This window comes from Condylura cristata, unplaced genomic scaffold (assembly GCF_000260355.1).
Source record: "Condylura cristata isolate star-nosed mole 26May11 unplaced genomic scaffold, ConCri1.0 scaffold00039, whole genome shotgun sequence".
Taxonomy (NCBI): domain Eukaryota; kingdom Metazoa; phylum Chordata; class Mammalia; order Eulipotyphla; family Talpidae; genus Condylura; species Condylura cristata.
The window spans coordinates 770,324-797,155 of NW_004567140.1; the positions used below are offsets into that span (position 1 = coordinate 770,324).

A 26,832-nucleotide genomic window follows, 5' to 3' on the forward strand; every position below is an offset into this window, starting at 1 on the left:
TTTTAGTTAACAGAAAAAACCCAAAGAACAATAAATAACACAGATAATCAGCTGCCGATGGTCCTCCCTCCAGGACCGCTGCTCGCAAGGTTTTTCCTGTAAGCACCCCCATTCTCTTCTGGAGACACAACATACCGAGATGCATTTCTCTGTACGAGGGGCCCAAGAGACAGATCATGTTGGGGGGAGGCCTGGTGCTCAGCCGCTCGTTCTGGGCTTCCTGGAGCTCCCTGAGCAGCCTGGTGGTTTCGTCAAGTTTCCTCTGGAACACTTCAGCTTCTGAAGTGAGAGAAACACGAGCATGACATGCCTGCGCCTGTGCAGCAAAGTGAATGTATGTTCTAGGGTTTGGCTGTGTGTCGGATAGTCTCCTCAAAGGAAAAACCGCCCTCAAATGAATGGCGCCCAGACATGCTTTCTCACTTACGCGTGAAACTTTCTGGGGGGAACAACCACGTCAACTGTCCTGCAACCTGAACCCACAGCCGGGTCGTCAGGATCCCCTTCACAAGCTCTGGAGAGACTCACCTTCAGAGTCAAAAACTTCCACCGGGACACCGAAGCTTGTCACAGCCTTCAGTGCTGTGAGCCTGTCCTGACTAGTGGCGTCTAAGTGCCCCACTGGCTCGATTTCCATAACCTGCTATTAAAGAAAAGCAGTGACTTTGCGAAGCCATAAGAGCTAGAACGAGAAATTAGTAAATGGTTTGTGTTCACACAGGTAACTATTCCTCCTATTTATTTTGGTGTCATGATTTTGATGCCTACAAAAGTCCTCCTAGAGTCCTCTTATAATGCCATTCCCAAATCCTGGCAAAGTGTCCACAAACGTCCACTTTTCATTAACTGCCAGTGTAATCAGGCGTCCCTGACAATCTGCATCTGTCTGTCATGGTCAATACTCCAAAGACAGAAGTGAGGAGAGCGCTGCTACCAGGCTGGGCCCTGCTTCTGCTGTGCCGCCACCTCATGCAGCCTGCGAGGCTCCCACTGCTTCAGCCCCTGCTGCACACACACTCACATCACATCCTGGACCTGAGGTATTTCCTGGTCTCCCCAGGCTCCATAGCTAGACTGCTACTACCGCCTGGAAGAAGCCAAATCTTGAAAAGGGTGGAGCTTTATTTTTGGGATCACAAGGCTTGGTTTCTACAACCTCAGCACTAGTTTTTAGGAAAGGTCAACCCAGATGAGCAGGGGACCAAACGCTCAGGGGTCCAGGTACCTTTTGGTATTGCATTCCGTGCTCAAACACTGAGAACACCTAATCTCTCCAACTACATGTGGGCTAAAAAAGGTGGAGGAAAATTACCGTCGAGGAACTCGGCACATACATTCTTAACATGTGCTGCTTCAGACGGGCCCTCACTCCCCACACTCGAGTGATATTGCTGTGCTATTACCTGGATAAACCCCACAGCTGTACACTGGACCCTCCGGTAACCCCTCTCTGCACTTAGTCATAATGTCCCAACTTCTAAGCACTGCCTGAGACGCCCCGTGGCTTCGCCCTCACCCACGCAGCCTCCTCTCCCAGGCGCTAAGGCCACCTGCTCTTGAGCTCACGGCACATGTGCCCTCAGGCGCTGCTGCTGCTACGCGTCAGTTCGCGTCAGCTGCTTGGGCCTGCTGCTGGGAGCACATCCAGTCGTTCCTGGAGACACTCCCTCTGTGAGGCTCTCCTCAGCCATCCAAAGCAGTTTGCTTAGCTAACCTGCGTTCCCACAACACAGATGTTTACATCTTGGGGCAACTACTCTGGCTCCTTAGTGACAGGCCTGCATGCTGCACTAGCTACCTCCGTGACTCCCCACAGGCAAAGTTGTTTTTCTATCTCAGGAGAGTCTCCAAAAATATTTTTCTTCCAAAACAAAATTCATCATTGAGAACTTTTAGTTTAGTCACCATTTAAATATTCCTCATAAAAAGGAATACTTTCCATTACATAGAGATAATTACCTCCATTTCTTTCACTGCATCAAGTGTCCTAGTCTGGTCTTCATCTTCAGGCGATGACTGCAAAAAGAAAAAAAAACAACTTTATTAATATAGAGGTCTGGGCCCTCCATGGTGGCGCAGTGGGTTAAAGCATAGCACTAAGAAGCTAAAGCCACTTCAGTATGAGTTCCATTCCTGCCCCGGAGGTGACCACAGGGTGGGGCAGACCTCTCCTGACCCGCCCGCTGCTCCCCTCAGCAGTGGACTTCGCCAGTCAGCCTGTTCTGCTCCCCACTCTGTCTCTGGTGAATTCTCTTACCACCCCTGCACCTCTGGCCTGTACCCCAGTTCTGTATGCATAAATAAATCTTAAAAAAAAAAAAAAAGAAGAAAAGATGCCTGAAAGGGAAATGTCAAGAAAATAGAAAAAATATCAAAAGTTTTATAACAAGAGAAAAGGAGTAAGAATACAGACTACTGGTGTATAATTTTTTTTTTTTAAGATTTATTTATTTATTCATATAGAACTGGGGTACAGGCCAGAGATGTGGAGGGTGAGAGGATTCACCAGAGACAGTGGGGTGCAGAACAGGCAGATGGAGGAGGTACACTGCTGAGGGGAGCAGCGGGCGGGTCAGGAGAGGTCTGCCACGCCATGTGGTCACCTCCGGGGCAGGCGGGAATCGAACTCATGCGGAGGTGGCTTTAGCTTCTCAGTGCTGTGCTTTAGCCCGCTGCGCCACCAGGGAGGGCCCGGTGTATAATTTTTTAACTCAAAATGAAATTAAGTCACTAGCTTTTTGAGAGTATTTTTCAGTAAAGAGTAACTGTCACTGATAACGTCAAGACTGATATTTCTCTGCCTGATCAAAGAGCTCTACAAGTTTAAAAAGGCATCAGCATGGCCAGCTGGCACGCGGTGCTGGATTTAGGCTTCAGTCACTTCGCTGGCGTGGCTGAACCCACCCCTGCCTACCTACCGTTTATGGGTCCTGTGTGGTGACCACACCTGAGGGGAGAAGTCATGTACGGCCCAACACGTCAGCACACAGCACCAGCAGCTCCCTAAACAAAGCCTGCTTCAGTGAGCTAGGGGTAAGAGGAAGTGGGAGGAACGACAGGGGCTCCTCTGCCCCAGCAGGGGAATATTCTGATCCAAGCTGGAGGGCACCTCTCGCCTGTAAGTAACCCAAACGCTAAAGAGAATGTGAAAGAGCCCCACAACCCAAATGTACGTGCTGCACATGTAAACAACATACCCTTACTGGTGACAGTTCCTAGGGCGAAGTCAGAAAAAGAGGTGCCAGGTCCAAGGGTGGAGAAGCTAAATTAGAACTAGCCTGTCATTACCAACAAACGAAGACAATCAATTTAGGTCAGGACAATTAATTCGGACGGACAGGAAGGGGACAGCAAAGCCACTTGCACTGGCAGGACTGTTTCAGGCCACGCGCGGAGACTGCAGAGCGGTTCTCACGCACCCTGCGGTGCTCCGGCTTTCTGGACAAGTCACCAGGGCCAGCAGCCAAGGGGCCATGAGGGCACGACAAGCAATGACAGCCCAGTCCAGAGCGCGACGACCCAAGGCCACAGGCCCCTCTGACCACGCGACGAGGGCACTCTGAGACCAGCTCTCTCTTGCACCACAAGAACATGCTCTGGCTCTAATCTCTAAGCCCAGTTTCTGAACTATTCCATGCCGTGAGCTGTGTCCAACTGGACCAGAGACAGTTTCAAAGGCTAACAAAGACAGGGCGAGGAAGCTTTTTCTTTACCTACGGTTCCCACTGCTGTCTTGTACTGCACAACAAGGAGAAGGACAGTCCCTTTTAGTAATCAACGGCTTGAAGTCAAAAAAACAAGATTTCCCCTTTTTTGTCAGAAGACAGAGCACCCTAACATTGACTTTTAAGCTGTAAACTCTAGCAGCGCCTTTATTCCCCAAGTTAGTAGGAGACAATGAAAGTTCTTAGGTCTTCACAGACCCTTCTTTCTGTCCTCCGCCCTCACCCGTGGTCTCCAGGGGCTGGCTGTCTTGTAGGGATGGAAGGCAGCTGTCACGCTGGTTAATCCCATGGTTTTGTAACACTGAATGACTAATACTTGAGAGTCAGTAATAAATCACCCCATTTCTTCAGCAACATTCTTACCGTCTCCAATTCTTGCAGTGTTCTAGAATGACCTCCTTTTGTTAAAACATCCAGTAAACTATCTGCCATAACATATGGATAATCTTGACATGTGGCCAAAAACTCGTGGATGCTGAAAGAGAGAGTGTGTTGGCAAAGTCACTTTCAAATGAATCATCTCCACTGGCATAGCCAACTTTTTTCATCAGATGCCCTTAATTTATATTTGTACACCAAGATATAAAATATTCTGTCTAGAAACAATACTGTGTTTATGTATTTACCAGGGATAAATGATCATGAGAGAATTAAACAACATCAATCATACTGTGACAATGAAATAATGCAAAGAAAAATAAGACCTGGGTGATGTAGGGGGCCTGGGGTTCAGTCTGTGGAGTTCCACTCTCCACGTTACACCTCCAATTTGGACCACACCCTCCAGTCAGCTCTGTCTGGAGGGCTACTAGGCATCTCAGACCTACAATGTCTAAACCTGAGTTGCTAGATCTTCCCAGAACAGCCCTTCTAAAACCTCCCCCTTCTCAGTAAACAGCATCTTCATCCTTCTAGGCTGTCAGTAACCCTGGAGTCTATAACCTTGGGGTCATCCTTGATTTTGCTCTTCTCATGCCCCACTTCAGTTTCTAAACAATGAAAGTTATGAAAATAACAGCAAAGAAATCTTACTGGTGGCCCTCCCTGGTGGCGCAGCGGGTTAAAGCACAGCACTGAGAAGCTAAAGCCACTTCCACATGAGTTCGATCCCCACCCCAGAGGTGATCCACATGGCGTGGCAGACCTCTCCTGACCCGCCCGCTGCCCCCTCAGCAGTGGACTTCGTCGATCTGCCTGTTCTGCTCCCCACTCTGTCTCTGGTGAAGCCTCTCGCCGCCCCTGAGCCTCTGGCCTGTACCCCAGTTCTGTATGTACAAATAAATAAATCTTTTTAAAAAAAGAAATCTTACTGGTTAGGGGCCAACCCCTTGTCAACACCTCAACCACTATTCTCACGGTCCAGCTCTTCTTGATGACAACGACAACGGCAGTCTCCCTACATCTACCCCGACCCCGGGCAATCTGTTTTGAAAATTTTGAGCCAGAATGGGTCCTTAATCTGCTCAAAACCCATCAGTACTTTTCCATCTCACATAAGGTCCTTACAAAGATCTACTCCCACCTGCTGCCCCTGCATGCTTTCTGCTCCGTACCGCTCTTCTTGCTGTTCTCTGCACATGGCAGGCAGGGTGGGGGCCCACCCAGGGCCACGGACCATGACTCTACTGGCTGGAATGCCGCTCTTTCCAATGACATCAGTGCTTGCTTCTTTACCTCCTTAGTAATGTAGGGCTGTTTTCTGACGACGCTACTTACACTACACACTAACCCCAGCACAGACTACCTTCCTTTGTATCTCTACTGTTCTCCCTAGCACTGCTACCATCTGACTGGGCGCATGAATCTGTCTGATTGCTTGTCTCTTGTGGAATCCCCCAACTGCCAGAAAAACACCTGGCACATTACGAACAAGCAATGCCTATTTGTGGGGTGCACAGATGAATGAACTGGAAAGAATGTGTCCAAACGTGTGAGGTCTAAAGGAAATACATGACCGAATCTTCAACAATGGTCACTTGATGTCTTCAGGACCCATCTTAAACAACACCGTGCCAGATACCGCTCTACAGACATATACGTCAACAAGCCCCTCTTTGACAGAAAGCCAGGGGATCATTTATCTGTAGGGCTAAATTATTGTGCCAGGTCAAGATACCAGTGCCACGCTCAATGCCGTACCGAGTCAGAATCCTGGCAGCGGGTGTCATCTCATCATAGAGATGAGCACAAAAGTCTCCCCCAGGGAAGATTTCCTGAGAGATTTCCAGTAGCTACAAGTCTACTGGCATGCGATGGGTCTCAGGCCTCTATGTGGGTCATCTTAGGTATCAGGCTGTCACGACGTAACTTTTATCTCGGAGAAAATGTGCTGTATGTCCCCAAACTGACTAGCCTTGGGACAAGACTCACAGACACACAGCAATGTCACAGCAGGGGAGACGGCACACGCATTCCGAAGTAACAAGTTCCTGAACGTTAGTTTCAACTGATACAGCATCTTTAAAAACATATTTTTAAAAGAATTAAAATGCCACAGGTGCCAACATCAGAAAGGGTCAGGGAGATATGCTGTTGTAGAATGTTTAGTTTCTACCAAAGGATGTGATAACCAAGGGTCTATTATATCCATTTTCTACCTTTTGGATGACTGTGTAAGTCTATCATGGATCATGCATGATATAAATGTTAGGAAAATGTGCTATTTGGAATAATGATGAACTGGAGACTTACCTGAAATCACTGGGCAGGTCGGAGTCTTCCCCATAGGTTGAATAGATTAAATCAGAATCATCCTTGCTAATATTTGCAAATGTGGAGTCATAATGTGGTGCATAAGAACTGTAGGGTCCATAATTCAAGTATAACACTGTTGACAAGAATTAAATTAAATATTATTCCCTTATAACTTTACTTCTTTACTAACTCCATACAGGCGTAGGAAGGCATTTCCACTCCAAAGAGAAACTTGCAAAGCTACAAGTGATTTTTCCCCCCACAAAACGGAGAGGAAAAATTAAAAAAAAAACAAAATTCATCTTGAATATCAACACCTGATTTTTCAGTTTCTTCTGACTTTAATATAATAGTCTCGCAATAATACGAGAGTGAGTGAATAAAGCAGGGAGTGGGAACATCCCTGAAAAGGAGAGAAAACACCACCACCACACGGAGTCTTACCTGGAGTTACTTTGTTCCTTTTATCTTCTTTGAACCCCTGCAAAGTGTTCACTCCAGACTGAAGCCTTCCAGTTGTCATTCCCAGCCTCACGGGGCAGTAGCCTGGCTCTAAAATAGGACAGAGGGGGAAGCGCAGGGGCTGAGACAGCTGTGGAGGCAGTGTGTGCAGGCACATGCCTTCCTGCCCTCCTGGGGCTCTGGGGCGGAGGCTGAGCAGCCCTGGCTATGACCCATTTTCTACCTAAGAAATTCTGGGCTTGGAAAGCAGAAATGTAGACAGGGGCAAATCCTGATTTTCATTCTCTGCTACTGCTTCCTAAACTTCTTTATGATCATGTTACATTCAGTTACCAAAAGAAATATTAACTGTTGGACCTTTTAATGATGGGTCCTTCCTGTGGCCTAGGGGTTAAGTCTCAGCGCCATCACTGGTACGGCCTGAGTTTGATCCTCGGCAAGGGAGCTAACCCTATATGGGTTAGCACTGACCTCTCCCGTCTTCCCGCTGTTCCCCTTCGCAATGGATTTCAGTAGATCTGCCTGTTCTGTTCCTCACTGTCTCTGGTGAATCTTCTCACCCCTCCTCCTCACCACCCCACCACTTCTGGGTATACCCCAATTCTTCTACAAAACAAAACAAAACAATGCTAAGATGATGGAAGTAAACCAGTTGGAAAGGTTAAGAAAACACCTGGATTAACAATAACAAGAACTCATAATATATTTAGACAAAATATACACAAGCCACATTTTTAGTGTGGTGAGTGAGGCTTTAAGGACATGATCCCCAAACCAGAACAAACTCCTGTAACGACACTGGAAATCTGTGATAAGAGCAGGAGAACTGAGGATATCTGAGAAGGATGATGTCAGGAGAAAATGCAGCCTCTGGCAACACCAAAACAAAAGGTGTTTCCTCTCCTGAAGAGGAATCTGGTTCTTATAACATGATCACCCCAGGACAGAGTTATAGGTGATCAGGGTGACAAAACAGAAGTGCTGCTAAGGAACTTCAAACACCTAAGTCCGCTCTTCTCTTCTTGGCCAGCAGTCTGGAGTCTGGTGTTCCTATGTGGGCTGGTACCCCACCAGGAAGATGAACCTCAGGAGTTCACAAGGGCATCTCCCATCTAGCTGGAAACTGGGCCTCCTGAGGAGAGCTGCTGTGAATGGGTGGAGTCAAGTCAGCCCCGCCACGTGTGACTGTGGCTACAGGAGTCAGAAACCAGACCAAGGTAGTGTCTCCGCTCAGTGCAAAGCAAGGGGCAGATCTGAAAGCACTGGTCAAATCAATGCAGTTATAGCTGCATCATCTCCCCTCACCAAATTTGTACCACAGCTAGCCTGGAAATAGCAAGGTTGTCAGTCCTATAGTGTTTTATTTGACCCCAAACCATTTAAAATTGAACTGTGAAAATTTCATCAAGTAAAAAATTAGCTGTTTTGAATGCATGTTAGCAGTTCCATGTTAGTCAAGGAGCCTAATGTTCTCTTTAGCATTTTGTGGTTGGAATTAATGCCAAAAGAATAGTAACAGGCTTGCCCTTTCAGTCCTCAAATGAATCAACTATGCCCTGCTTCAAAGTTTCTTTTACCCTATTCTTCCTGCTGCTGTTCTCCCACCTCTCCTAAGCATTAGCTTGCTAAGGAAGCCTCCAGCAGCCAGAGAGCACCTAGGTGACTTATTACACATTACCTCAGAGGCAGTTTAGTAGGACTGGTTCACATTAAAATTATGGCCTCTCTCTCTCTCTTTTTTAAATGATTTATTTATGCATACAAGTGCAGACCAGAGCTGCGGGAGGAGAGAGGACTCACCAGAGACAGAGTGGGGAGCAGAACAGGCAGATCTACTGAAATGCACTGCTGAGGGGGGCAGTGGGCAGGGCAGGAAGGGTCTGCTACTCCCTGTCGGTCAGCTCTTGGCCGGGGACTGAACTGGGCCGAAGTGGCTGTCAATAGCCGCACAGTGCCACCAGGGACAGCTACTGTGCCGTCTCTTAACAGATCGTTTTTTGCTTGTGACCTCCCCTGTTTTGGTCCCTGCTCTATACCTAGCTCCACTTCTCACTAAGGCAGTGCCTTTGGTAGTAACGACCCATTATGCAGACTAGGGCCAGAGGGAGTCTTTGTGGACAGTGACACAGCTGGGTTTATCACCCCCAGGCGTGTCGCTTCAGTCCAGGTTCCTGCGTCTACCAAACAGCATCAAGTCCACCTGCAGCCTAATTCTGCAAACCTACCTCCCACAATGGGGTCCACAGGGTGGAGAAGTCCTAACGTCGTCGTTCCATCTGGCTTTCTTCTTTCAAATTCACACTGCAATGAGCCAAGGTGTCCAGAGGGCATAAACAGCTTTATATACACACAGTATTCACTAAACACATTCATATTTTATATTAAGTATTATATGTAAGTGCATATGGAATGACAGACAGCACACCAGAAAGCCTTAATTTAATCAAACCAATCTAGGTGAGTATCCATATACTCAAATACTGCCTTTCATGCCTTTCTACATGTAGACAGATGCTGATGAGCCAAAGAACAGGTCACCTAGTTCTGTCTACTGTTAAAGGATAGTGAAGAGTGGGGAAGGGGGTGAATCAACGAGAATCATGTATTAATCCACTGGTTTTAAAACTAATGTGCTAAATATTATTGTTTTAAAAGAACTAAGTATGTATGTTTTCTTGCTAAGCTTAAAATGTGTGGTTCATTTTCTGATTACAGAACACATTAACCTCAACTAAAAAGAAAAAATCCAGTAACAGAGGATGAGATTAATAACATACTTTACAAATGCATCAAGTTTTCTTTTGAGCACTGTACCAGAAAAGCTCTACAGCAGACTCGGATTAAGAGCATACAAGCAACCCAAGAACTTCATTGTGTACACAGCTCGCATTAGCAGGCCAGGAAAGAAAAGCTGGGTCACCTGGCTGTTAACGAGCCTCCGGGTTAGCTTTCCCCCAGATTCCTTAACGATGCGGTCAATCTGCTCCTGCTCTCTCTCGAAATTACTGCTTCTAAATTTATCTTCAACCATGTCTTTGTCTTTCCTGAAAACACATATTAATACCAAGTTAAAAAGAAACAGACCGAGTATGTTGGTAGGCTTTTGCATCCAGTGTTAATCTGCCTTTACTATTTTGCTCAGCACATTTACAAAATGAATTCTACCTGAAATATAGTTGGAAGGGAAAGCAGCACAAAATTATTTCTTTTTAAGCATACATTTAAAACATATAAACCTTAGAAATACAACAAAAACTAGTCACAAGTTTACTTTTCTTTGCACCAATGAGCTCCTGCCCAGAGCTGACTGTGAGGCGGTGGGCATTAGGCCTGGCAGTGGGGAGAGCCAGATGGACAGAACTCTTGAGCAGTCACGCTGGCGCGGCTGCCCGGTGACTGCCCTGCTGTTTACAAGTGGCTGTACTGTGCTTAACTGCTTCCTCGAGTCCTTTATGGAATGAGGTGAGTGCGCATTGTTGTCTTAAATAGCTGTTTAATAAACTCACTGAAAAGATGAGTACTTAGGGTAATTTAACAGCTCTGCAAACTGCTTTGGGAAGAATACACACTCAACTGTTTCCTGAGCTGTCCACAGACTCCGTGTGGGAAGAGGGCAGAGGGCACTCCATTCTCAAGAGATCTCCACCTCAAAAGCCACCCATGGAGCCAGGTGGACCCAGACTTTGCATCTCCACCCCTCCACCCCCATCCTAGCCTGAGAAGGACAGCTTAACCTAACATTCCAAAGATACTTCACTTTTTGTTTTCCTTGCTGGGGCTCTTAAGAGTTTGTGCTTCAGCACCCGCGGGGTCCTCCCTTTCCCTCAGCCAGCCGCTGCCGCTGTCCTCCCCGCTCTGTGAGGCATCTGTCCTGTCCTTCTGCTTTCGGCTTTTTTGCAAATCTGCCATGAAATCGATGCTCTGCTTCAGGCTCTGAATTCTCTCCTAAAAATATTCAAAGACATTGTTCCTAAATGTTTGTCATTATTTTAAAAATAATGCAATAGTTTATTTTTACATGGTTTTGTGCATTTTTCCATCTCAGTTGTCATCCCCGTGGGCTTCCCATCACCAAATCACCCGTGTGCCGTCACCACAGTCCAGTGCATGTCATTAATTTTTTAAAGTAACACATGTTCCCCACAAGAGTGCACTTACCCTGTCATTGACTAGAGGAGAAAAACAAGTGTAATTACACCAAGAGTATTATAGTCAGGAACCAGAACAATAAAGTCTATTCCTTCAATTTAGATAAGTTAATTCCTAGTGTAAAAGAATTCTTTATAACTTGATCATCAAAAAGCTTACAGGAGAGCAACTATTAAGACTATGCCTTGCCTGCACTGCATTCAGAAAGTGGAGGTGTAGTAATCTGCTGTAGTCTTATATATTTCACAGAAGGGTTTCTCTCTTGAACAAAAGGTTACAAATGCTTTCTCAGAGTGCACAATGTTCTCACCAAAGACTTGTTTCTATTTTGTGAAACATGTGCTTAATTTTTCACTGCACTGATAGGCTGTGAAATTTTTATTATGGTTAAGGGCTTGAGGTTTCTAGGCAAATGTGAGAAAATTTGTTTCTGGAAGGCTCTGCCTTTTAATTTGAGAATTATCATTGGATAAAATATGCAGAGTAGTCTCCTCAGGGCTGCCACCACTACAACAGGAGAGACTGCAGCAGAATAATAAAAGCTAGTAAGTGGAAAGGACCAGAGGTCACTCAAGTAAGAGTGTAGCCCAGGAATGCTACATGACTCCTCCAAGGTCAGAGGGAGGGACTTAGGCCCAGTGTCCTCAGGTTGGGCCTTTGCTATCTCCCTCAGCTATGGGAATGGAGACTGTGAGAGCCGTAAGAACATGCACAGGGGTTAAAGTCTGGGCACTATCAAGCTACTGCTGGCCATGCAGCATGAGTTGATCCCAGGCCAGGCCTGGGGAGCTAACCCACATGTGGCGCAGCAGACCTCTCCTGTCTTGCCTGCTGTTCCTTGTGGCAGCAGATTTCAATCGATTGCCTGTTCTGTTCCCTACTCTGTCTCTGGTGAATCCTCTAACCACCTCACTTCTCTGGCCTTCACCCTAGTTCTTGTATGCATAAATAAATAAACCTAAAAAAAAAAGAAAACAAGAACATGTCACTGCCATTTTCAATGGATCTGACTTTTTGAGAGGAAAGTGAGGAACAGTGTTAACAGGCTTATCATTTCAGTATTTTTCTAAGCATTTTCCATATTAATAAATTGGAATTATACTGAATATTTGGCCAGTACAACCTTTTCAGTTAATTAATTACAAGCACTTCCTTTTCATATCATCATTCTTTAAGATGTTTTAAATAGCTGTATTGTATTTCATCCTTTATAAGTTTATGATATAATTAACATACAACTGGGCATTTATATTATTTCCAAGTCTCAGGAACATCACTGTAAGTACACCTCTCTAGGAATCTCTATCTCTTTAAGATAAATTTCCAGAAGTAGAGAAACTAGACCAAAGAAAATGAGTATTTTTAAGGCTCTAGTATTTATGCCAAACTGTCTTTCAGACAGTTACTAATTTATATATCAGTTTTTGCAAGTTTTATTGGAGTATGAATCCTTGTCAAATTGAGAAGAATCATTGCAAAAACAAACCAAAACCCCCCCCAAAAAACCAAAACCACCAATCTAATTTTTAAAAACATGCTTTAATATATTTTAAAATGTTAATGAGGGCCCTCCCTGGTGGCGCAGCGGGTTAAAGCACAGCACTAAGAAGCTAAAAGCCACTTCCGCATGAGTTCGATTCCCGCCTGCCCGGGAGGTGACCACATGGCATGGCAGACCTCTCCTGACCTGCCCGCTGCTCCCCTCTCTGTCCCTGGTGAATCCTCTCACGCTCCGCATCTCTGGCCTGTATGTACTCATCCCAGTTCTGTATGAGTACCCCAGTTCTGTATGAATAAATAAATAATTCTTTAAAAAAATGTTAATGAGTTGATTACTTCTTTAGCTGCTTATTCCCTTGTGTATGTTACTTAAGTTATTCTTACTCATCTCTTTCTGGTACCTCAAACTGATTTAGGCATATAGTAGATATTCAATAAACGCTGATTAAAGGTTTAGATATTATGAAGTTCTCAGCAACCTTTTTTTATCTTGATTCTAGTATTTTATAAAGCAGAACCTACATTATGAACATTTTGGGATTTCTTCAAATGCAGCATACACAGAATTAAAAGAGAAATCTTCTAAAGTTAATTGTGGGAAAAGCTGAGCTTAACTAATCTTACTTTGAAAAGCAGTATCTTTTTCTCTTTTAATAATTAAAAATGTCTCCAAATAAGCATACTTCTTACCCATCCCAATCTTATAATATTAAATGACTAAAAGGGCTTGGTTCTTTGCCATTATTAATAGCTAATTCTTACTGAGCACTACCAATGTATCAGATATAATTCTGAGGTAAATATTAACATTACCCCATTTTATGTGACAGGAAAAAGGTTGAGAGAAGTGGTAATAGCTTGTTGAGGTCACACAGCTTCTTAAAGACAGGGCTAGAATCTGAACCTTGAAGTCTGACTGGGCTAGCAATAATACTCTCTGTCCTAGAATGCTGCACCCTATTATTTATCCAGGACACCAGAAGAATTATTCTACTTATGTCTGCTCTTGATAAAACTAGTGTCAAGCAGTTACTATTTGTGCATACCTTAAAAAAATGATGAATAAAATCTTTATAATGAACATTAAAGAACAATTCTTTTAAAATTAAAACACCATTCATGGGGGCCCTCCCTGGTGGCACAGCAGGTTAAAGAACAGCACTAAGAAGCTAAAAGCCATGTCAGCCTGAGTTCGGTCCCGCCCGCCCCAGAGGTGACCCCACGTGGCATGGCAGACCCTCCTGACCTGCCCACTGCACCCCCAGGCAGTGTACTCCGTCAGTCGGCCTGTTCCGCTCCTCACTCTGTCTGGTGAATCCACTTACCACCCTTGTACCGCTGGCCTATACCCCAGTTCTGTATACTTTAAAAACAAAAAACAAAAATAAATACCATTCATGGAAGGGTGTGCCAGCGAGTGCTGCTACTAGGAGAGATAGCTCTGAAGTGTATTTAAGTATATTTAAAGGTTTAAAAGTCACTACTGTAAGGCTCCCTCCCATCTTGGGTGGGAGGAACAGCCACAGAGCAGGAAAAGAGAAAGACCAGAGAGAGAAAAAAGGGAAAGAAGGAAAGTTCCATTTTTTCTGCTTCCAGCCATTCCAACCTGGTAGAATAAGATATAATGGAATCCTTTGCAAGTTAAATTAACTATATTATTTAAAGAAAATAGTAATAAGAGAAAGTCTGTAATTAATTTTGGACATGTCTGGATATACAAATTAAATCTTCTCCTAAAAATTCAATGTGTGTGTGTATATATTTTAAAGATTTATTTATTCATACAGAACTGGGGTACAAGCCAGAGGTGCAGGGGCAGTGAGAGGCTTCATGAAGTCCACTGCTGAGGAGAAGTGGGCAGTTCAGGACAGGTCTGCCGTGCCACGTGGGTCACCTCCAGGGTTGAGATTGAACTCGCAATGAAGTGGCTGCGGCTAGCTTGTAGTGCTGTGTCCTAACCCGTTGCGCCACGCGGGAGGGCCCAATGTATATATTTTAAAGTGACTAAATCTGCACTGGCTGACCTTTAAATATGAAATGTAGTTTGGTTCTGGATTTTGAGTCTTTCTGAAAAGAACTGTATGGACATTTATTCCCATTTCCTCTGCGAATTTCGCTGAGACTGGGTAACTAGCTCTCATTTGTTTCTCAGGTCATTAGGAGAGGGTGGAAACTGACGCTGGCTAACTGTTAGGGGCACAATGGAAATAACCAGTCCAGATGTTTTTTTCCCCCAAGGTAAGTGAACCCAAAAACCTCTGAAAGCCAAGCACACACTCAGACATCTGCAAACCGAGGCATTTCTTTGCGAAGTGCACACAGATGACCACCACAGCACCAGACAACACGCGCATCTACCTCGCCTCACTGCCACTGTGTCATACCTCCAGCTCTTGCTGGTTCTTCCTCCTTCCTATGTCTTCTACCCATTCAGTTCTTCTCTGCAAAAATCTCTCCTGTCTTACTATTCTTTTTTATAGCCTCCTCCTTATTCTAGCCTTTATCTAGAATCAGCAAAATTAATCTCCAATTATCTTGGAGATCACAGATTCAACATTCTCTACAGATGAGAACACTGAAGCCCAGAGTGTCTTATTCAAACAAGATTCACAAATTAGTGAGAAAGAATTAGATGTAAAATTCAATCTTTTGACTTTCTGTTGGGGTACAGAGCGAGGATGTCCTCAGTTTATTTTCCTATCTTACTCAGAGATATAAGAAAGACCTCAAAAGATGCCACTTACTATCGAGCTCTTTTCTTCCAGTAGATGAACAACCATCAACTCAATTTACCTTCAAGGTTTTTCATCAATTGTCCCTCCGAGATGATACTTAGGTAACTTTCTGTGCCTATGTACCGTGTCTGTTTTGAATCAGCCATCATGATCAAGCTCGTTCACAAAGCCGGATGCCGTCAGGGCCTCTGCACACATTTCTTGCACCCCAAATGCCTTGCTACACACCAGTGCTTGTCCTGCAAGGGAGAGTCTGGGGCAAGTGGCTTTGAGACAGTTCCCAGTTATTGCTCATTTGTACAATTTGTTTCCCTTGGCGAGGAGGAGTTACTGTACTTTATCAGCGCGTCAGAGTCCATCCCACAAAGGGAAGAGTTTTTTAGGAAAGGTCTCAATAATTCTCCTGCAACCTGGAATTCAGGCTCATGCTTCTTTCATAGGGAAAATAAGTCTTTCTAGTGACGGTCGTTTTAATTTTCTCCTCAATATTAAGGAGAAAATATTTAATTTTAAATACATGTTTAAGATTTAACATTTTGTACTTTAACATGAACATTCTCTAAAATGAGTACTTTATAAGACCTGCTATCACCATGACCAAAAAAACCAGAGAGTTACAAACTTTAGAACTGTTATTTGTGACAATTTTCTTTACCTGGCTAAGAATTTTCATCCCTGAGTGCAACAGCTTCTTTGCAGCTTTATAATAAATGGTCTCTGGTTTGTTGTAGATCATAGCATTAGTGCACATGAGCTTGAAGTTATCCTGTAGAGAGAACAGTAAGAGAGGAAATGCATTAAAACAAAATAAAGTATCTCTTGTCCTGGTTTGACAAAATACAGGTACTTGAAAATTAAAATAAAAACATACAAAATCATCTTACCCTTTCCTTTCACTGTTTTACTAAACAACATTAATAGCAATTAAAATTTAAGATTCAATAACCAAATACTACTGAATTAAACATTCCACTATTCTTTTCCAAATTCCTAAACATTTTATAGTAACTATATAAAATTATAAATTTCAAGATGAAATTTCTAAATGGGTTTCTTCAGTATTATCTTTCTGCCCAAAAGTTAATATTTCTATTTTATATTTAAATAGAATAATCTTAAACCTGAGTAATTTGCATAATTAAACATGACTCAAGTTAAAAACAAACATTTTCAGTTTTCATTTATGAATTAAATATTTTATTTCAGATCTTGACTGAAAATGGGAACAGTACTTAATTACCACAATATTTCCTACCAAGTTCAAATTCACTGAGCATTATAAAAACATTTACACTAAGTATTTGAATACGATTTTGAGCTAAACACACTTTGCAAAATATTGTTAAATGATGCATTGTGAGATAAACCATAGAAACTCAAGAGTTAAAACATGTAACCAGACAAGTCGAATTATCAAAAATTTTGATTTAAAATTGATGTGTACTTTTGATTCAAATTTGAAAATTAAAAAGTGTGCATGTCCATTAGGGGACTCAATCCCATAGCATATTTTATTCATTAAGTAATTTATACATTACGCATAAATTTGAGTGATAACAAGGTCATACTTTGTTGAAGAGGTAAATATACCCTGAAAAGAATGTTTCTCTAAGCAAAAACTAAACTCCAAATTCCAAATCCTATTGCTTAACAGTAAGTAATGACAGATTAGAAGACACAAATGGAATGAAGAGATAAACCAGTTTATTTGAAAGCATGTGAGAAAACTGCTTCAAGGGTTACAATAAATTTGGAATTGAATTTAAAGTACCTGCTGATTTCTCAGTTCCTGGCCAAATGTGCACCCAGGATTTTGCTGGGGCCCGGCTCTGTAAGACCCCAATGAAAGCCATGGCTCTGTTCCTCAGTATATACATGCATGCACACAGAATTTTCAAGTAATTTTAGAGGTTCTTGGTCCCACAAAGGCTCATCCACGACTACCCACAGGACCCCAGGTTAATTATCTTTGTCACGGATATTCTGAAAAGCTCCCATTCCATTAAGAATTATCAAATATGTGTTTGGGGAGAGGAAAGGCAAGTAAAAGGAGCTCACAGATGACTACTACTCAGACTAAATGCCCACTGGGCCTATACCTGGCAAGACAGTACTAGATTATGCTACTAATTCCAGTTCTGATCTGTTAAGGCTATCTGGAGATTCTATACATCTTAACCATAATGTGTAATGGGACTAGGTCACTCAGATTAGGGGAATGACTTTTCTGTGTATTTTTCATTTAATTAAATAACAACAACAAGTCAACTTGCACAGCCTATTAAGTCTATTTATTGAACTAAGTAGTAAATATTGCTCTGGGTTACTGAATTTTCCCTAGGAAAACATGCAGTAATGCAGAAAATTCCAAAAACAAAAACAGTGCTCATTTCAATTATGATATTAACCGCCTGTGCACAAAACCATTTCTCTGATTACAAGAGAGTGTAAATCAGTTTCTTCAGGGTAAGTAACTATCACCTATACAGTCAAACTGATAGCAAAGACAGAATTTGGTACTGTACTGTTGCTAAGTCTCAGCTGATAGGCATCTGTATGGAAAAGATACTAAGTAGAGATAATGTTTACTGCCTCATAAACACATTTCCACTTATTTAGAATAATTACAGATACCTCTGAAATCAACATACACTGAAACTAGTTAAAGACAGAAAAAACTTCAACTATCCCATAAGGCATATACGTCACCTTGGTGGCTTGCCGATTCTTATATGTTTTTCCCTCTTAAAATTGAAGGAAAGCTGTTCAGCAAATACAGTTAAAAGCAAACTTAGAGGGAGCCAAGTGTCTTTCATCAAATTAAAAATATAACTGAACTGCTCGGCAAATCAAGTTAGATTTTATTTTAGAAGACACACACACATCTTAGGTATCTACAAAAAAAGAGAAATTACTGTAATTCACTCTTCACTAAAATGAGTTTTACCTCCATTGACCTAGTTAAAAGTCAAATACCTTTTCATATTAAAGGTTGAGAAAATATGTTATGGAATATATTAAGTTCAAAATTTTTCTAAAAACAAACAAGACAATGTAACAGTCAATTTCATTTTACCTTCTCTCCTCAAGCTCAAAATGTTTTCTAAGACAGAAAAAACCAAAGATTTTGAAACTAAAGTAAATTTAATTCTCTGCCAAACAAAAAGGCAAGCAAATGATCCTGAATAAATACTCTACAAGATTTTAATTATACAGGATTCAAGAGTTTGACTCTTGACTGAATGAAGATATGTCGCTTCATTGCAGGGCTTGGTTTCTCCATTCTTAACACAGACAACTAGTTACCTTTAGTTCCTCAATGGACTGGTAGTCATTGTTCTTGATCTTTTCTTTCATGGTACTAAAATCCATTGGGTGTTTAATGATCATGGAGTAGCCCGGAGCAATAAAATCAGTCACAGGAAATGAAAAGAAAGCACTCGGGTCTTTTCTGTGAACATATAAAACAGGCAATTTTATTTCTACTATAAACAAATCCAGTGGTCTAGGAGCAGATGTCAGATGTGGAAAAAACTAGTTTTTCAGTGAAAACTGAAGGAAAATTGAGCAGATGTCAGATGTAGAAAAACTGGTTTTTCAGTGAAAATTGAAGGAATGATTTAAGGACTAATAACAAAGTCCTTATTTTATATATATGTATGTATATATAAATTTTTTACACCCTAGTAGAATCTTTTAAAATGTGCAGTCTTAATAAATTAGTAGCACCTCAGGGAGAAAGGAAGCAAACTAGAAAACCTTGAGTAAATGGCTTTTATGATTATATTAATACTCTATTAATCAACCTCAGGAGAAAGGACACAAATAATAACTATAGCTACACACCTGTAACCTTTTATTGCACCCGTGTATGCAATTTCCTTAGCCAACGGATACATCTCTTACATATGTGTTTCTGTCTGTGTGGGGGGAATGTCCAAAAAAATCTGACATTAAAAATAGATTCTCTTAGGTGGGGCCTCCGTGGTGGCACAGGGGTTTAAGTTACAGTGTTATCAAGCTATCACCTGCTACTGTGGTATGAGTTTAATCCCCAGCCAGGGAGTGACCCATAGGATGCAGCAGACCCCTCCTGGCTCTCCATTGTTGCCCTCAGCAGTGTATTTTGGTGGATCCGCCTGTTCTGCTCCCTGCTGTTTCTGATGAATGAATCCTCTCATCCTCTGTACCTCTGAATTAGACCCCAGTTCTTCTATGCATAAATAAATTATTTAAAAAAATCTCCAAATCCTCAAGCTGGAGAAAATCAGTGCTTCCTATCATAAGTCTTGACTAGCTGATAATGTGTAAGAATCATTAGAGGACTTTTATTTTTTAAAAAAGATTTATTTATTTATGCACACAGAACTTGGGTATAGGCCAGAGGTGCAGGGGGTGAGAGGATTCACCAGAAGCAGACTGGGGAGCAGAACAGGCAGATGGACTGAAATACACTGCTGAGGGGAGCTGCAGTGGGTCTGGAGAGGTCTACCACACCATATGGGTCACCTCCCTGGTGGGGAATTGAACTTGTGTTGCAGTGGCTGCGGCAGCTTCACAGTGTTATGCTTTAACCCGATGCGCCACCAGGGAAGGCCCCAGAGAACTTTTAAAAGCAAGGAGGCTCACCCCAACACCCTAGAATCTCTTAGGGGAGGAAGGCGGGTCAAGGCATTTGGTATTTCTAGGACTGAGTGCTGGTCTGGTATTTATTTGGCACTGGTATTTGACAGGCTTCAGAATTACTGCTCCATATTATTAATTCACTTTTCTGGTTTTTTCCCCCTCTGGAAATAAGATATACCATTTTCTTACTCCAAATAATCACAATAAAAGTGGTATAAGAATGTAACAGCAGCGACTTTTAAAAGGCTCTGACCATGTGCTAGGCCCAGTATTAGGTACTTCATGTATTTTCTGGGTAATCCTCACAAGTCATCAAGGCGATGGTACCCTCATGTGGAAATGCAGATACTAAGGTTTAGACTGGCCAAATCATTCTGACAAAACTGAAGAGCCAGCGTCTGAGCTTAAATTTATGTCAATTTGCCTTTGTTCTTCCCACAGGTATCCCTAAGCAGGAAGAGTAAATAAGCTAATGAGAATAAGCAAAAACCCCACTTATAGCCAAATGAGTGCTGTCCAAAGTACTTATTGTGAATAACAACTAATCATGGCTGGACGATCTCTTTGGGGTGAATTTTCTTCATTAGACTGTGACTCTAGATTTTAATTACCAAAATGTCTGAGCAATGTGAAAATCCTTGGACCAAAAGAAACACTATTATGTATATTTCTTTTAAGATGGTATCACTCTAGTCTATGGTAAAAGGAATAAAATTAGAAGTCAGCTAAAACACTTTCTAGTTCTAAATTCTAGCTGAGATGGAATGCCAATATTTACACATTCGCTTCACAAGAAATGACTTATTTGAGCATACTGAAGATATAAAATTTATTCAACTAATCTAATACCAAAAAGGAAGAGTGAACACTAACTTCTGGTTAAATTACAAATCTGAACAGGTGTCAGATACAGCTAGCACTACAGGCTTTATCTTAAAACATTATTTACGGTGTGTTCTGGGGAGGACATCTAAGTATACTTCAGTGAGAAGAAAGGCCATTATTGGAGTTTATATCCTCGTTATGAATCCTCTCCAAAAAAGTGTAAATGTTTCTGAATTGAAAATGCAATTCTGAGTAAAGAGGTGGCAAAATAAATATTTTTTTATAAAAAGATTTATTTAAGCATATAAGAGCTGGGATACAGGCCAGAGGTGCAATGGATGAGAGGATTCACTAGAGACAAGAGTGAGGAGCAGAACAGGTGGACTGAGGGGAGCACTGGGGAAGCAGGAGAGGTCTGCTGTGCCCTGTGGGTCAGCTCCCTGGCCAGGGATCCAACTCTTGCTGCAGTGGCTGTGGAGAGCTTCATAGTGCTGCGCTTTAACCCCTTACCAGGGACGGCCCCGCACAATAAATATTTAAATAAAAATTTAACTATTTTTCATTTTATGAACACTAGTGTAATATACTGAAATTTAAAAAATAATTTTCTGTATTTAAAAGGGGGCTACAAATCATATTATTGGCATTTTTTTCTTTATCTAGATTTAATGGTCTTTGAATAACCATAGCATAAACATCACACAGAAAATATTTTCATCTATCAGCAAAATAAAAATATCTATTGTTTTCTCTTGGGTTAGAGCTTTAGCATCAGAGGTTACTTTAAAAAGATCTGATATTAAAAATATTATGTAATGACTCAAGTTGCCAGTTAAAACAAACTAAATGAGAACATCTAAAAGTCAGTTTCTTGGAGTACTTCTATTGTCAAGCATGTTTATCATTCACCTTAGTTTTATTTTTTTTTTAAAGATTTATAATTTAAATAAATACAAGGAAACACACCCCATACAAGAGCCTGGGTGTAGGTCAGAGGTGTGGCAGGTGAGTGAGAGGATTCACCAGAGACAAAGCGGGGAACAGAACAGACCTACTGATCTGAGGGAACAGTGGGGAACCAAGAGAGGTCAGCGGCATCATGTGGGCCACCCTCCTGGCCAGGGACTAAACTTGTGCTGCAGTGGCCACAGATAGCATCACAGTGCTATGTCTTAACCCCTTGCGTCACCAAGGAGGTCCCCCTTATCATTCACTTTAAAATCAAGTACATTTGAATTATATCGCAAAATGTAGTTTTAAATAATTAAATTACTGAATTCTATAAAATACTGAAAAAAGCATCTACCTCTGTAATTGTCTCATTAGTTGATTCAAAGCTTCTTGAAGGGGTGTCTGTTCTACCTCTGAAAGGGAAAAAGAAAGAAAAGAGCATTATTAAAAGGAAAAACCTAGAGAGTATTAACTCATTATCTATGTGATTTTAGCATATTTACTATGAAGTTACCTTATACAGAAATTACACTTATAAATATTGAAATATGAGAACATAAGTTCAAAACTGAAGAAGCTAATTTAAGGTACTTATGCAGTAAGAGAAATAACTTAAAAAATTTAACTTTAGAAACCCAACCATTTTCCCTGGCTGTGACTCTTAAAATAGCTTCAACCTTCTCATTAAGGGCAGCTAATCAAAGTTATACCAACCTTCTTGTTTGGCTAAAGAGCTGGCAAGAGGCTTCTCAGGGGGCAAGTCTAATCTTATAGGGGCCTGACACTGAAGATCTTTTTCTGCCTCATTCTCCACACGGTCCCGATCTCGCTTCCTTTTATCCTCCTAAATATACAAAGAGAGATAATTTAGAGATACTCTGGAGTCAATATCTTTAAAACAAGTCATTTTAATTTCATTGAAAAAGAATACTTTTGCAAAGAAAATAATCCCTGATGAAATCTTCATTAATTTTATCGCCATCTACTGGAAGAAGAGAGCTTAACAGTCTCATGGAGTAGGGCAAAGTGCTTCTGCAGTAGAACAACCAATTAGAAAACTGCTATTCACAAGAGCCAGGTAATGCATCTAGAAATCAACCTAATAAATTTTGCCAAGATATTTTGGGGAAATTTATGAAACAACACTGAAAGGTTACAGGGAAATATGTACATAAAGAAGATTAACTGTGTTTATGAACTTTAAGACATTTCTCCAAAAGAAACTTACAGATAAGATGTAATGCCAGTGAAAATTGTAAGTGAATGATCAAGAACAGTCAGAACAGCTTTGAGAAAGGTCCGAGTAAGACATTCATCGGTCTATAGTAGGTGTTTATATACAGTGATAACTAAGATGATGTGAGCGCACATGGGACTAGACAAATACATACAGCACGTCACAGAATCCAGAAACATAGCCATGCAGAGAAAGTCACGGTCTATCAGAGGTGGCATGATCAATCAGTGACAAAAAGGGAGTGTTGGGACCACAGGTTATTTTATGAAAAAGGAAAATAAAATTGGATCTTTATCATATACCATACACACAAGTAAATTCCAAATCAAGACTTAGATATATGAAGCAAAACTGTCAAACTTCAGAGAGAAGTATTTTATCAATCAAGAGTAGATTTTCTTATCCATAAAGCTAAAACTCTCAACTGAGGGAAAACTGGTATCTGAAATACAAGTAACTTATAAAGTATTAGCAAAAATTACGGAAAGAACACCTATAAATTCATGTAAAAAGGGAAATAACGGAAAATGGGTAAAGGATCTCACAGGCAACTCACAGAAGAAATCCCAATTGTGAAGGAACAGGAAAAAGCTGCTAAATGAGTTCTCTAGAATTCTGGGAATTACAAGTTTAAAAACTAGTAGGCATCTCAAAGCTCTCTAATTGGCAAAAGTTAAAATGTTCGCAAATGTCAGGTTCTACCAAAAATGTAGAGAAATTCTGCTTGGGGGGGGGGGTCATACCTTGTGGACTGGCGAGTTAACATACAGCCACTCGGAAAGTCATCAGCACTATTTACTTAAAGCTGAAAATGCCTTTATCTTTCTCACAAATTCTACCTCTGGGCATGTAGGCTAGAGAAATTTTCTTTCACACAGTACAACAGAGACATATACAAGAATACTCAATACAGTATTCTTCAAAATGATAAAACTTTAGGAACTACTCAATCCCTATCAAAAAGAAAGTAGCTTAATAAATCATGGAATATTTACAGAAAGATAAACTAGTAAACTAAAGTTATCCCTAACATGTATAATACTCCGAAGGCCTTATCAATTAAGAAAACTACCTTCCTACCCATGTCCCGGTTTTCTGTTGTAGTATTCAGAGCAATGTTTTCCAAGTGTGGCCTCTAGATCAACAGCATTATCTAGGAATTTGTTAAAAATGTAAATTCTGAGGTCGTATGCTAGTTCTCAAGCTTCAGAGTGCCACCACAATCACCTGTTAAAACAGTCTAGGTCCTGTTCCTAGAATAACTGACACAGCAGGTCGAGTAGAGCCTGAGAATCTGTATTTCTAGCAAGTTTCTAGGTGAAGTGGGTACTGCAGTATGGGGATCACTGAAGGTAAGTGACACAGAGTTTCACTCTATGCTGAGACCAAAGCATCTAATATAGAATATGATTGCTTCAAAAAGTTCCAGAGAACCATGTTTAAACTATGTTCACTGTGAACTTCAGCAGTTATTAAATTCATTGTACCTATTTTTTTTTTAATACCCTCATGGCGTATTCTGTAATTTTTTTTTTAAAAAGATTTATTTATTTATTCATACAGAACTGGGGTACAGGCCAGAGATGCAGAGGGTGAAAGGATTCACCAGAGACAGAGCAGGAAGCAGAACAGGCAGATCGATGAAGTCCACTGCTGAGGGGAGCAGCGGGCGGGCCAGGAGAGGTCTGCCACGCCATGTGGTCACCTCCGGGGCAGGCGGGGATCAAACTCATGCGGAAGTGGCTTTAGTTTCTCAGTGCAGTGCCTTAACCCGCTGCGCCACCAGGGAGGGCCGTATTCTGTAATTTTTAGCTGTGCAAAGTCTGGTATTTTTTGCCCAGAAAAAGTTGCATAAACCTTTTGAAGATTGGCAGATATCTGTTAAATGAAAAAGACCCCAGACAGCTCCCACTCTCTTAAATCAAATTGTTGAGAGGGCAGTTTGACAGAACTAGACTCACATACAGTACCAGGAGGAGTCCAGAATAGGCCTGCACAAACTTATTTTGTAAATGGGCAGATAACTATTTAGGCTTTGCAGTCCATAAGGTGTGCTCCAATAAAACTTTATTTACAAAATCAGGTGATACTGGCCAATTTGCTGGCCCATGTTCTAGAGGCTTAAATTCTAGGTCCAGTTTCATCCTTAATACACTCTATGACGTTTGCAGGCAATTCATTTATTTTCTCATTAGGTTTCCTTATCACCTGCAAAATACAGCTTTTTACTACTGAGTTTACTTAAGAAGGTCAAATGAGATAGTCAAACAGAAAAGCTGAAAAGGTACCAAAGGAAGATTCCTCTGTCAATGACCGCTACTTAGTACCTTTATCAAGTTAGCGGGCCTATAGGAACTATTAGGTATGGCAAAAGGAAAGAGCATGCCAGGTTAGGGAATCCAAGAGAAAAACATACATACTGTAAAAACATACATTTGGGAACAACCCTAAAGGGAATGGAGACAATGTAACGTGTTAGTGTCAAAGATCAACTTGAAGGTCACCTTGAATAAGTTACCCCCATTTTGGCTCAGTAGCTTTTAAAGAGCAAGAGGCTTTGATGGCCACAGGTCTTTCTTCACCTAAAATTTTGACACCAACCTTCTAATTTTCCTTTTAATAATTCACAGTGCACTAGTAGATGTTTTAAAAGTGAATACAAACAGAATATTTGCTACTGAAAAGATAAATCGACATGAGGACGCTAATAGTATAACGTATATATAAAAGAATATATTATAAAATCCTATCACGAAGGTCACTTACTGAAAGAAAACAGAGCTGCAAAAGCAGAATATGGCTCTGATTGAGAGTCAGTGTTCTGTCCATTATATGCAGAAAATGAAATAAAAATAACAGAGTCAATTAACTTCAGGTAGCCAAGGAAGAGGATTTTAATTTATGAAATGAGTTCAAATTCTGTTTTGCCATTTTATAAAGATGAAGAGTGATTTTTTTTTTGGGGGGGGAGGGTTAATTTTCTCACCTTTAAAACAGATTAATAATAAATACCTCAGAGGATTAGTTTTTTTTTTGAGTTTTGTTTTTATTTTTAAATATCTATTTATTACCTCATCCTTTGATTTTGTACATTGTATTTCCCCATGAAACTCCCACCACCAATTCACCTGTGCACCATCACCATAGTCTCTTGTGCTCTTCCCACTCCTGTCCTCCCCCACAGAATGTCTCTGATCTATAGATGCCTGATGATTTACATTATAGTTACTTTTTTCCCCCTGTTGCCTTATTTGTTTCCTCTACATTCCTCCTATTACATTCCTCCTATTACCTTTCAATATTTTTTTTCTTTCTGGCTTATTTCACTGAACATAATCCCTTCCAGCTCCAGCCACGTTGCTGCAAAGGGCATGCACTTATCCTTTTTGTTTGCCGAGTATTATTCCTTTGTATTAATATACCACATCTTCTTGATTCAGTCATCTATTTTTGGGCATTTGGGTTATTTTCATAGCTTACCTATTGTAAATTATGCTGTAATAAACATAGGGGTGCAGGTGTCCTTTGGGTAGAGTCCTAGGAGTTAAACTGGACCATATGGAAGCTCCATTTTTAGTAGCTTGATTATTCTCCACACAGCTTTCCATAGTGGTTGGACCAGTTGGTATTACCACAAGCCGTGTAGGAGAATTCCTTTTTCTCCACATCCTTGCCAACATTTGCTGTTGCTAGTTTTTTAAATATGTGCCATTCTCACTGGTGTAAGGTGGTATCTCATTGTGATTTTGATTTGCATTTCTCTGATTACAAGTGAAACTGAGTATTTTTTCATGTCTGTTGGCCATTTGCATTTCTTCTTTGGAAAAGTGACTTCAGCTCTTCTGTCCATTTTTTGACTTGGGTTGTTTACTGTTTTTGCTGAACCTTGTTAGCTCTCTGTAGATCTGTGACCAGTCCCTTGTTTGTA

At 41.3% G+C, this 26,832-nt stretch overlaps 1 protein-coding gene across 2 annotated transcripts in view; it reads right to left on the reverse strand.

Moving 5' to 3' along the window:
- BRD7 (bromodomain containing 7) overlaps nucleotides 1-26,832 on the reverse strand; it is a 33,804-nt gene that overhangs the window by 638 nt on the left and 6,334 nt on the right. Inside the window, exons 2-14 of one of the 2 annotated variants that reach the window (XM_004693559.2) lie at nucleotides 22,382-22,511; nucleotides 22,023-22,080; nucleotides 18,572-18,716; nucleotides 15,921-16,031; nucleotides 10,639-10,826; nucleotides 9,802-9,925; nucleotides 9,107-9,182; nucleotides 6,864-6,971; nucleotides 6,417-6,552; nucleotides 4,089-4,200; nucleotides 1,960-2,016; nucleotides 529-640; nucleotides 136-279 (exon numbers count right to left, since the gene is read on the reverse strand). In XM_004693559.2, coding sequence (XP_004693616.1) covers nucleotides 136-279; nucleotides 529-640; nucleotides 1,960-2,016; nucleotides 4,089-4,200; nucleotides 6,417-6,552; nucleotides 6,864-6,971; nucleotides 9,107-9,182; nucleotides 9,802-9,925; nucleotides 10,639-10,826; nucleotides 15,921-16,031; nucleotides 18,572-18,716; nucleotides 22,023-22,039 — 1,330 coding nt within the window. In that variant the 5' untranslated portion in view covers nucleotides 22,040-22,080; nucleotides 22,382-22,511. Of the gene's footprint in view, nucleotides 1-135; nucleotides 280-528; nucleotides 644-1,959; nucleotides 2,017-4,088; nucleotides 4,201-6,416; nucleotides 6,553-6,863; nucleotides 6,972-9,106; nucleotides 9,183-9,801; nucleotides 9,926-10,638; nucleotides 10,827-15,920; nucleotides 16,032-18,571; nucleotides 18,717-22,022; nucleotides 22,081-22,381; nucleotides 22,512-26,832 lie in introns of both variants that reach the window. The other variant, XM_004693558.2, reaches the window with a different exon arrangement.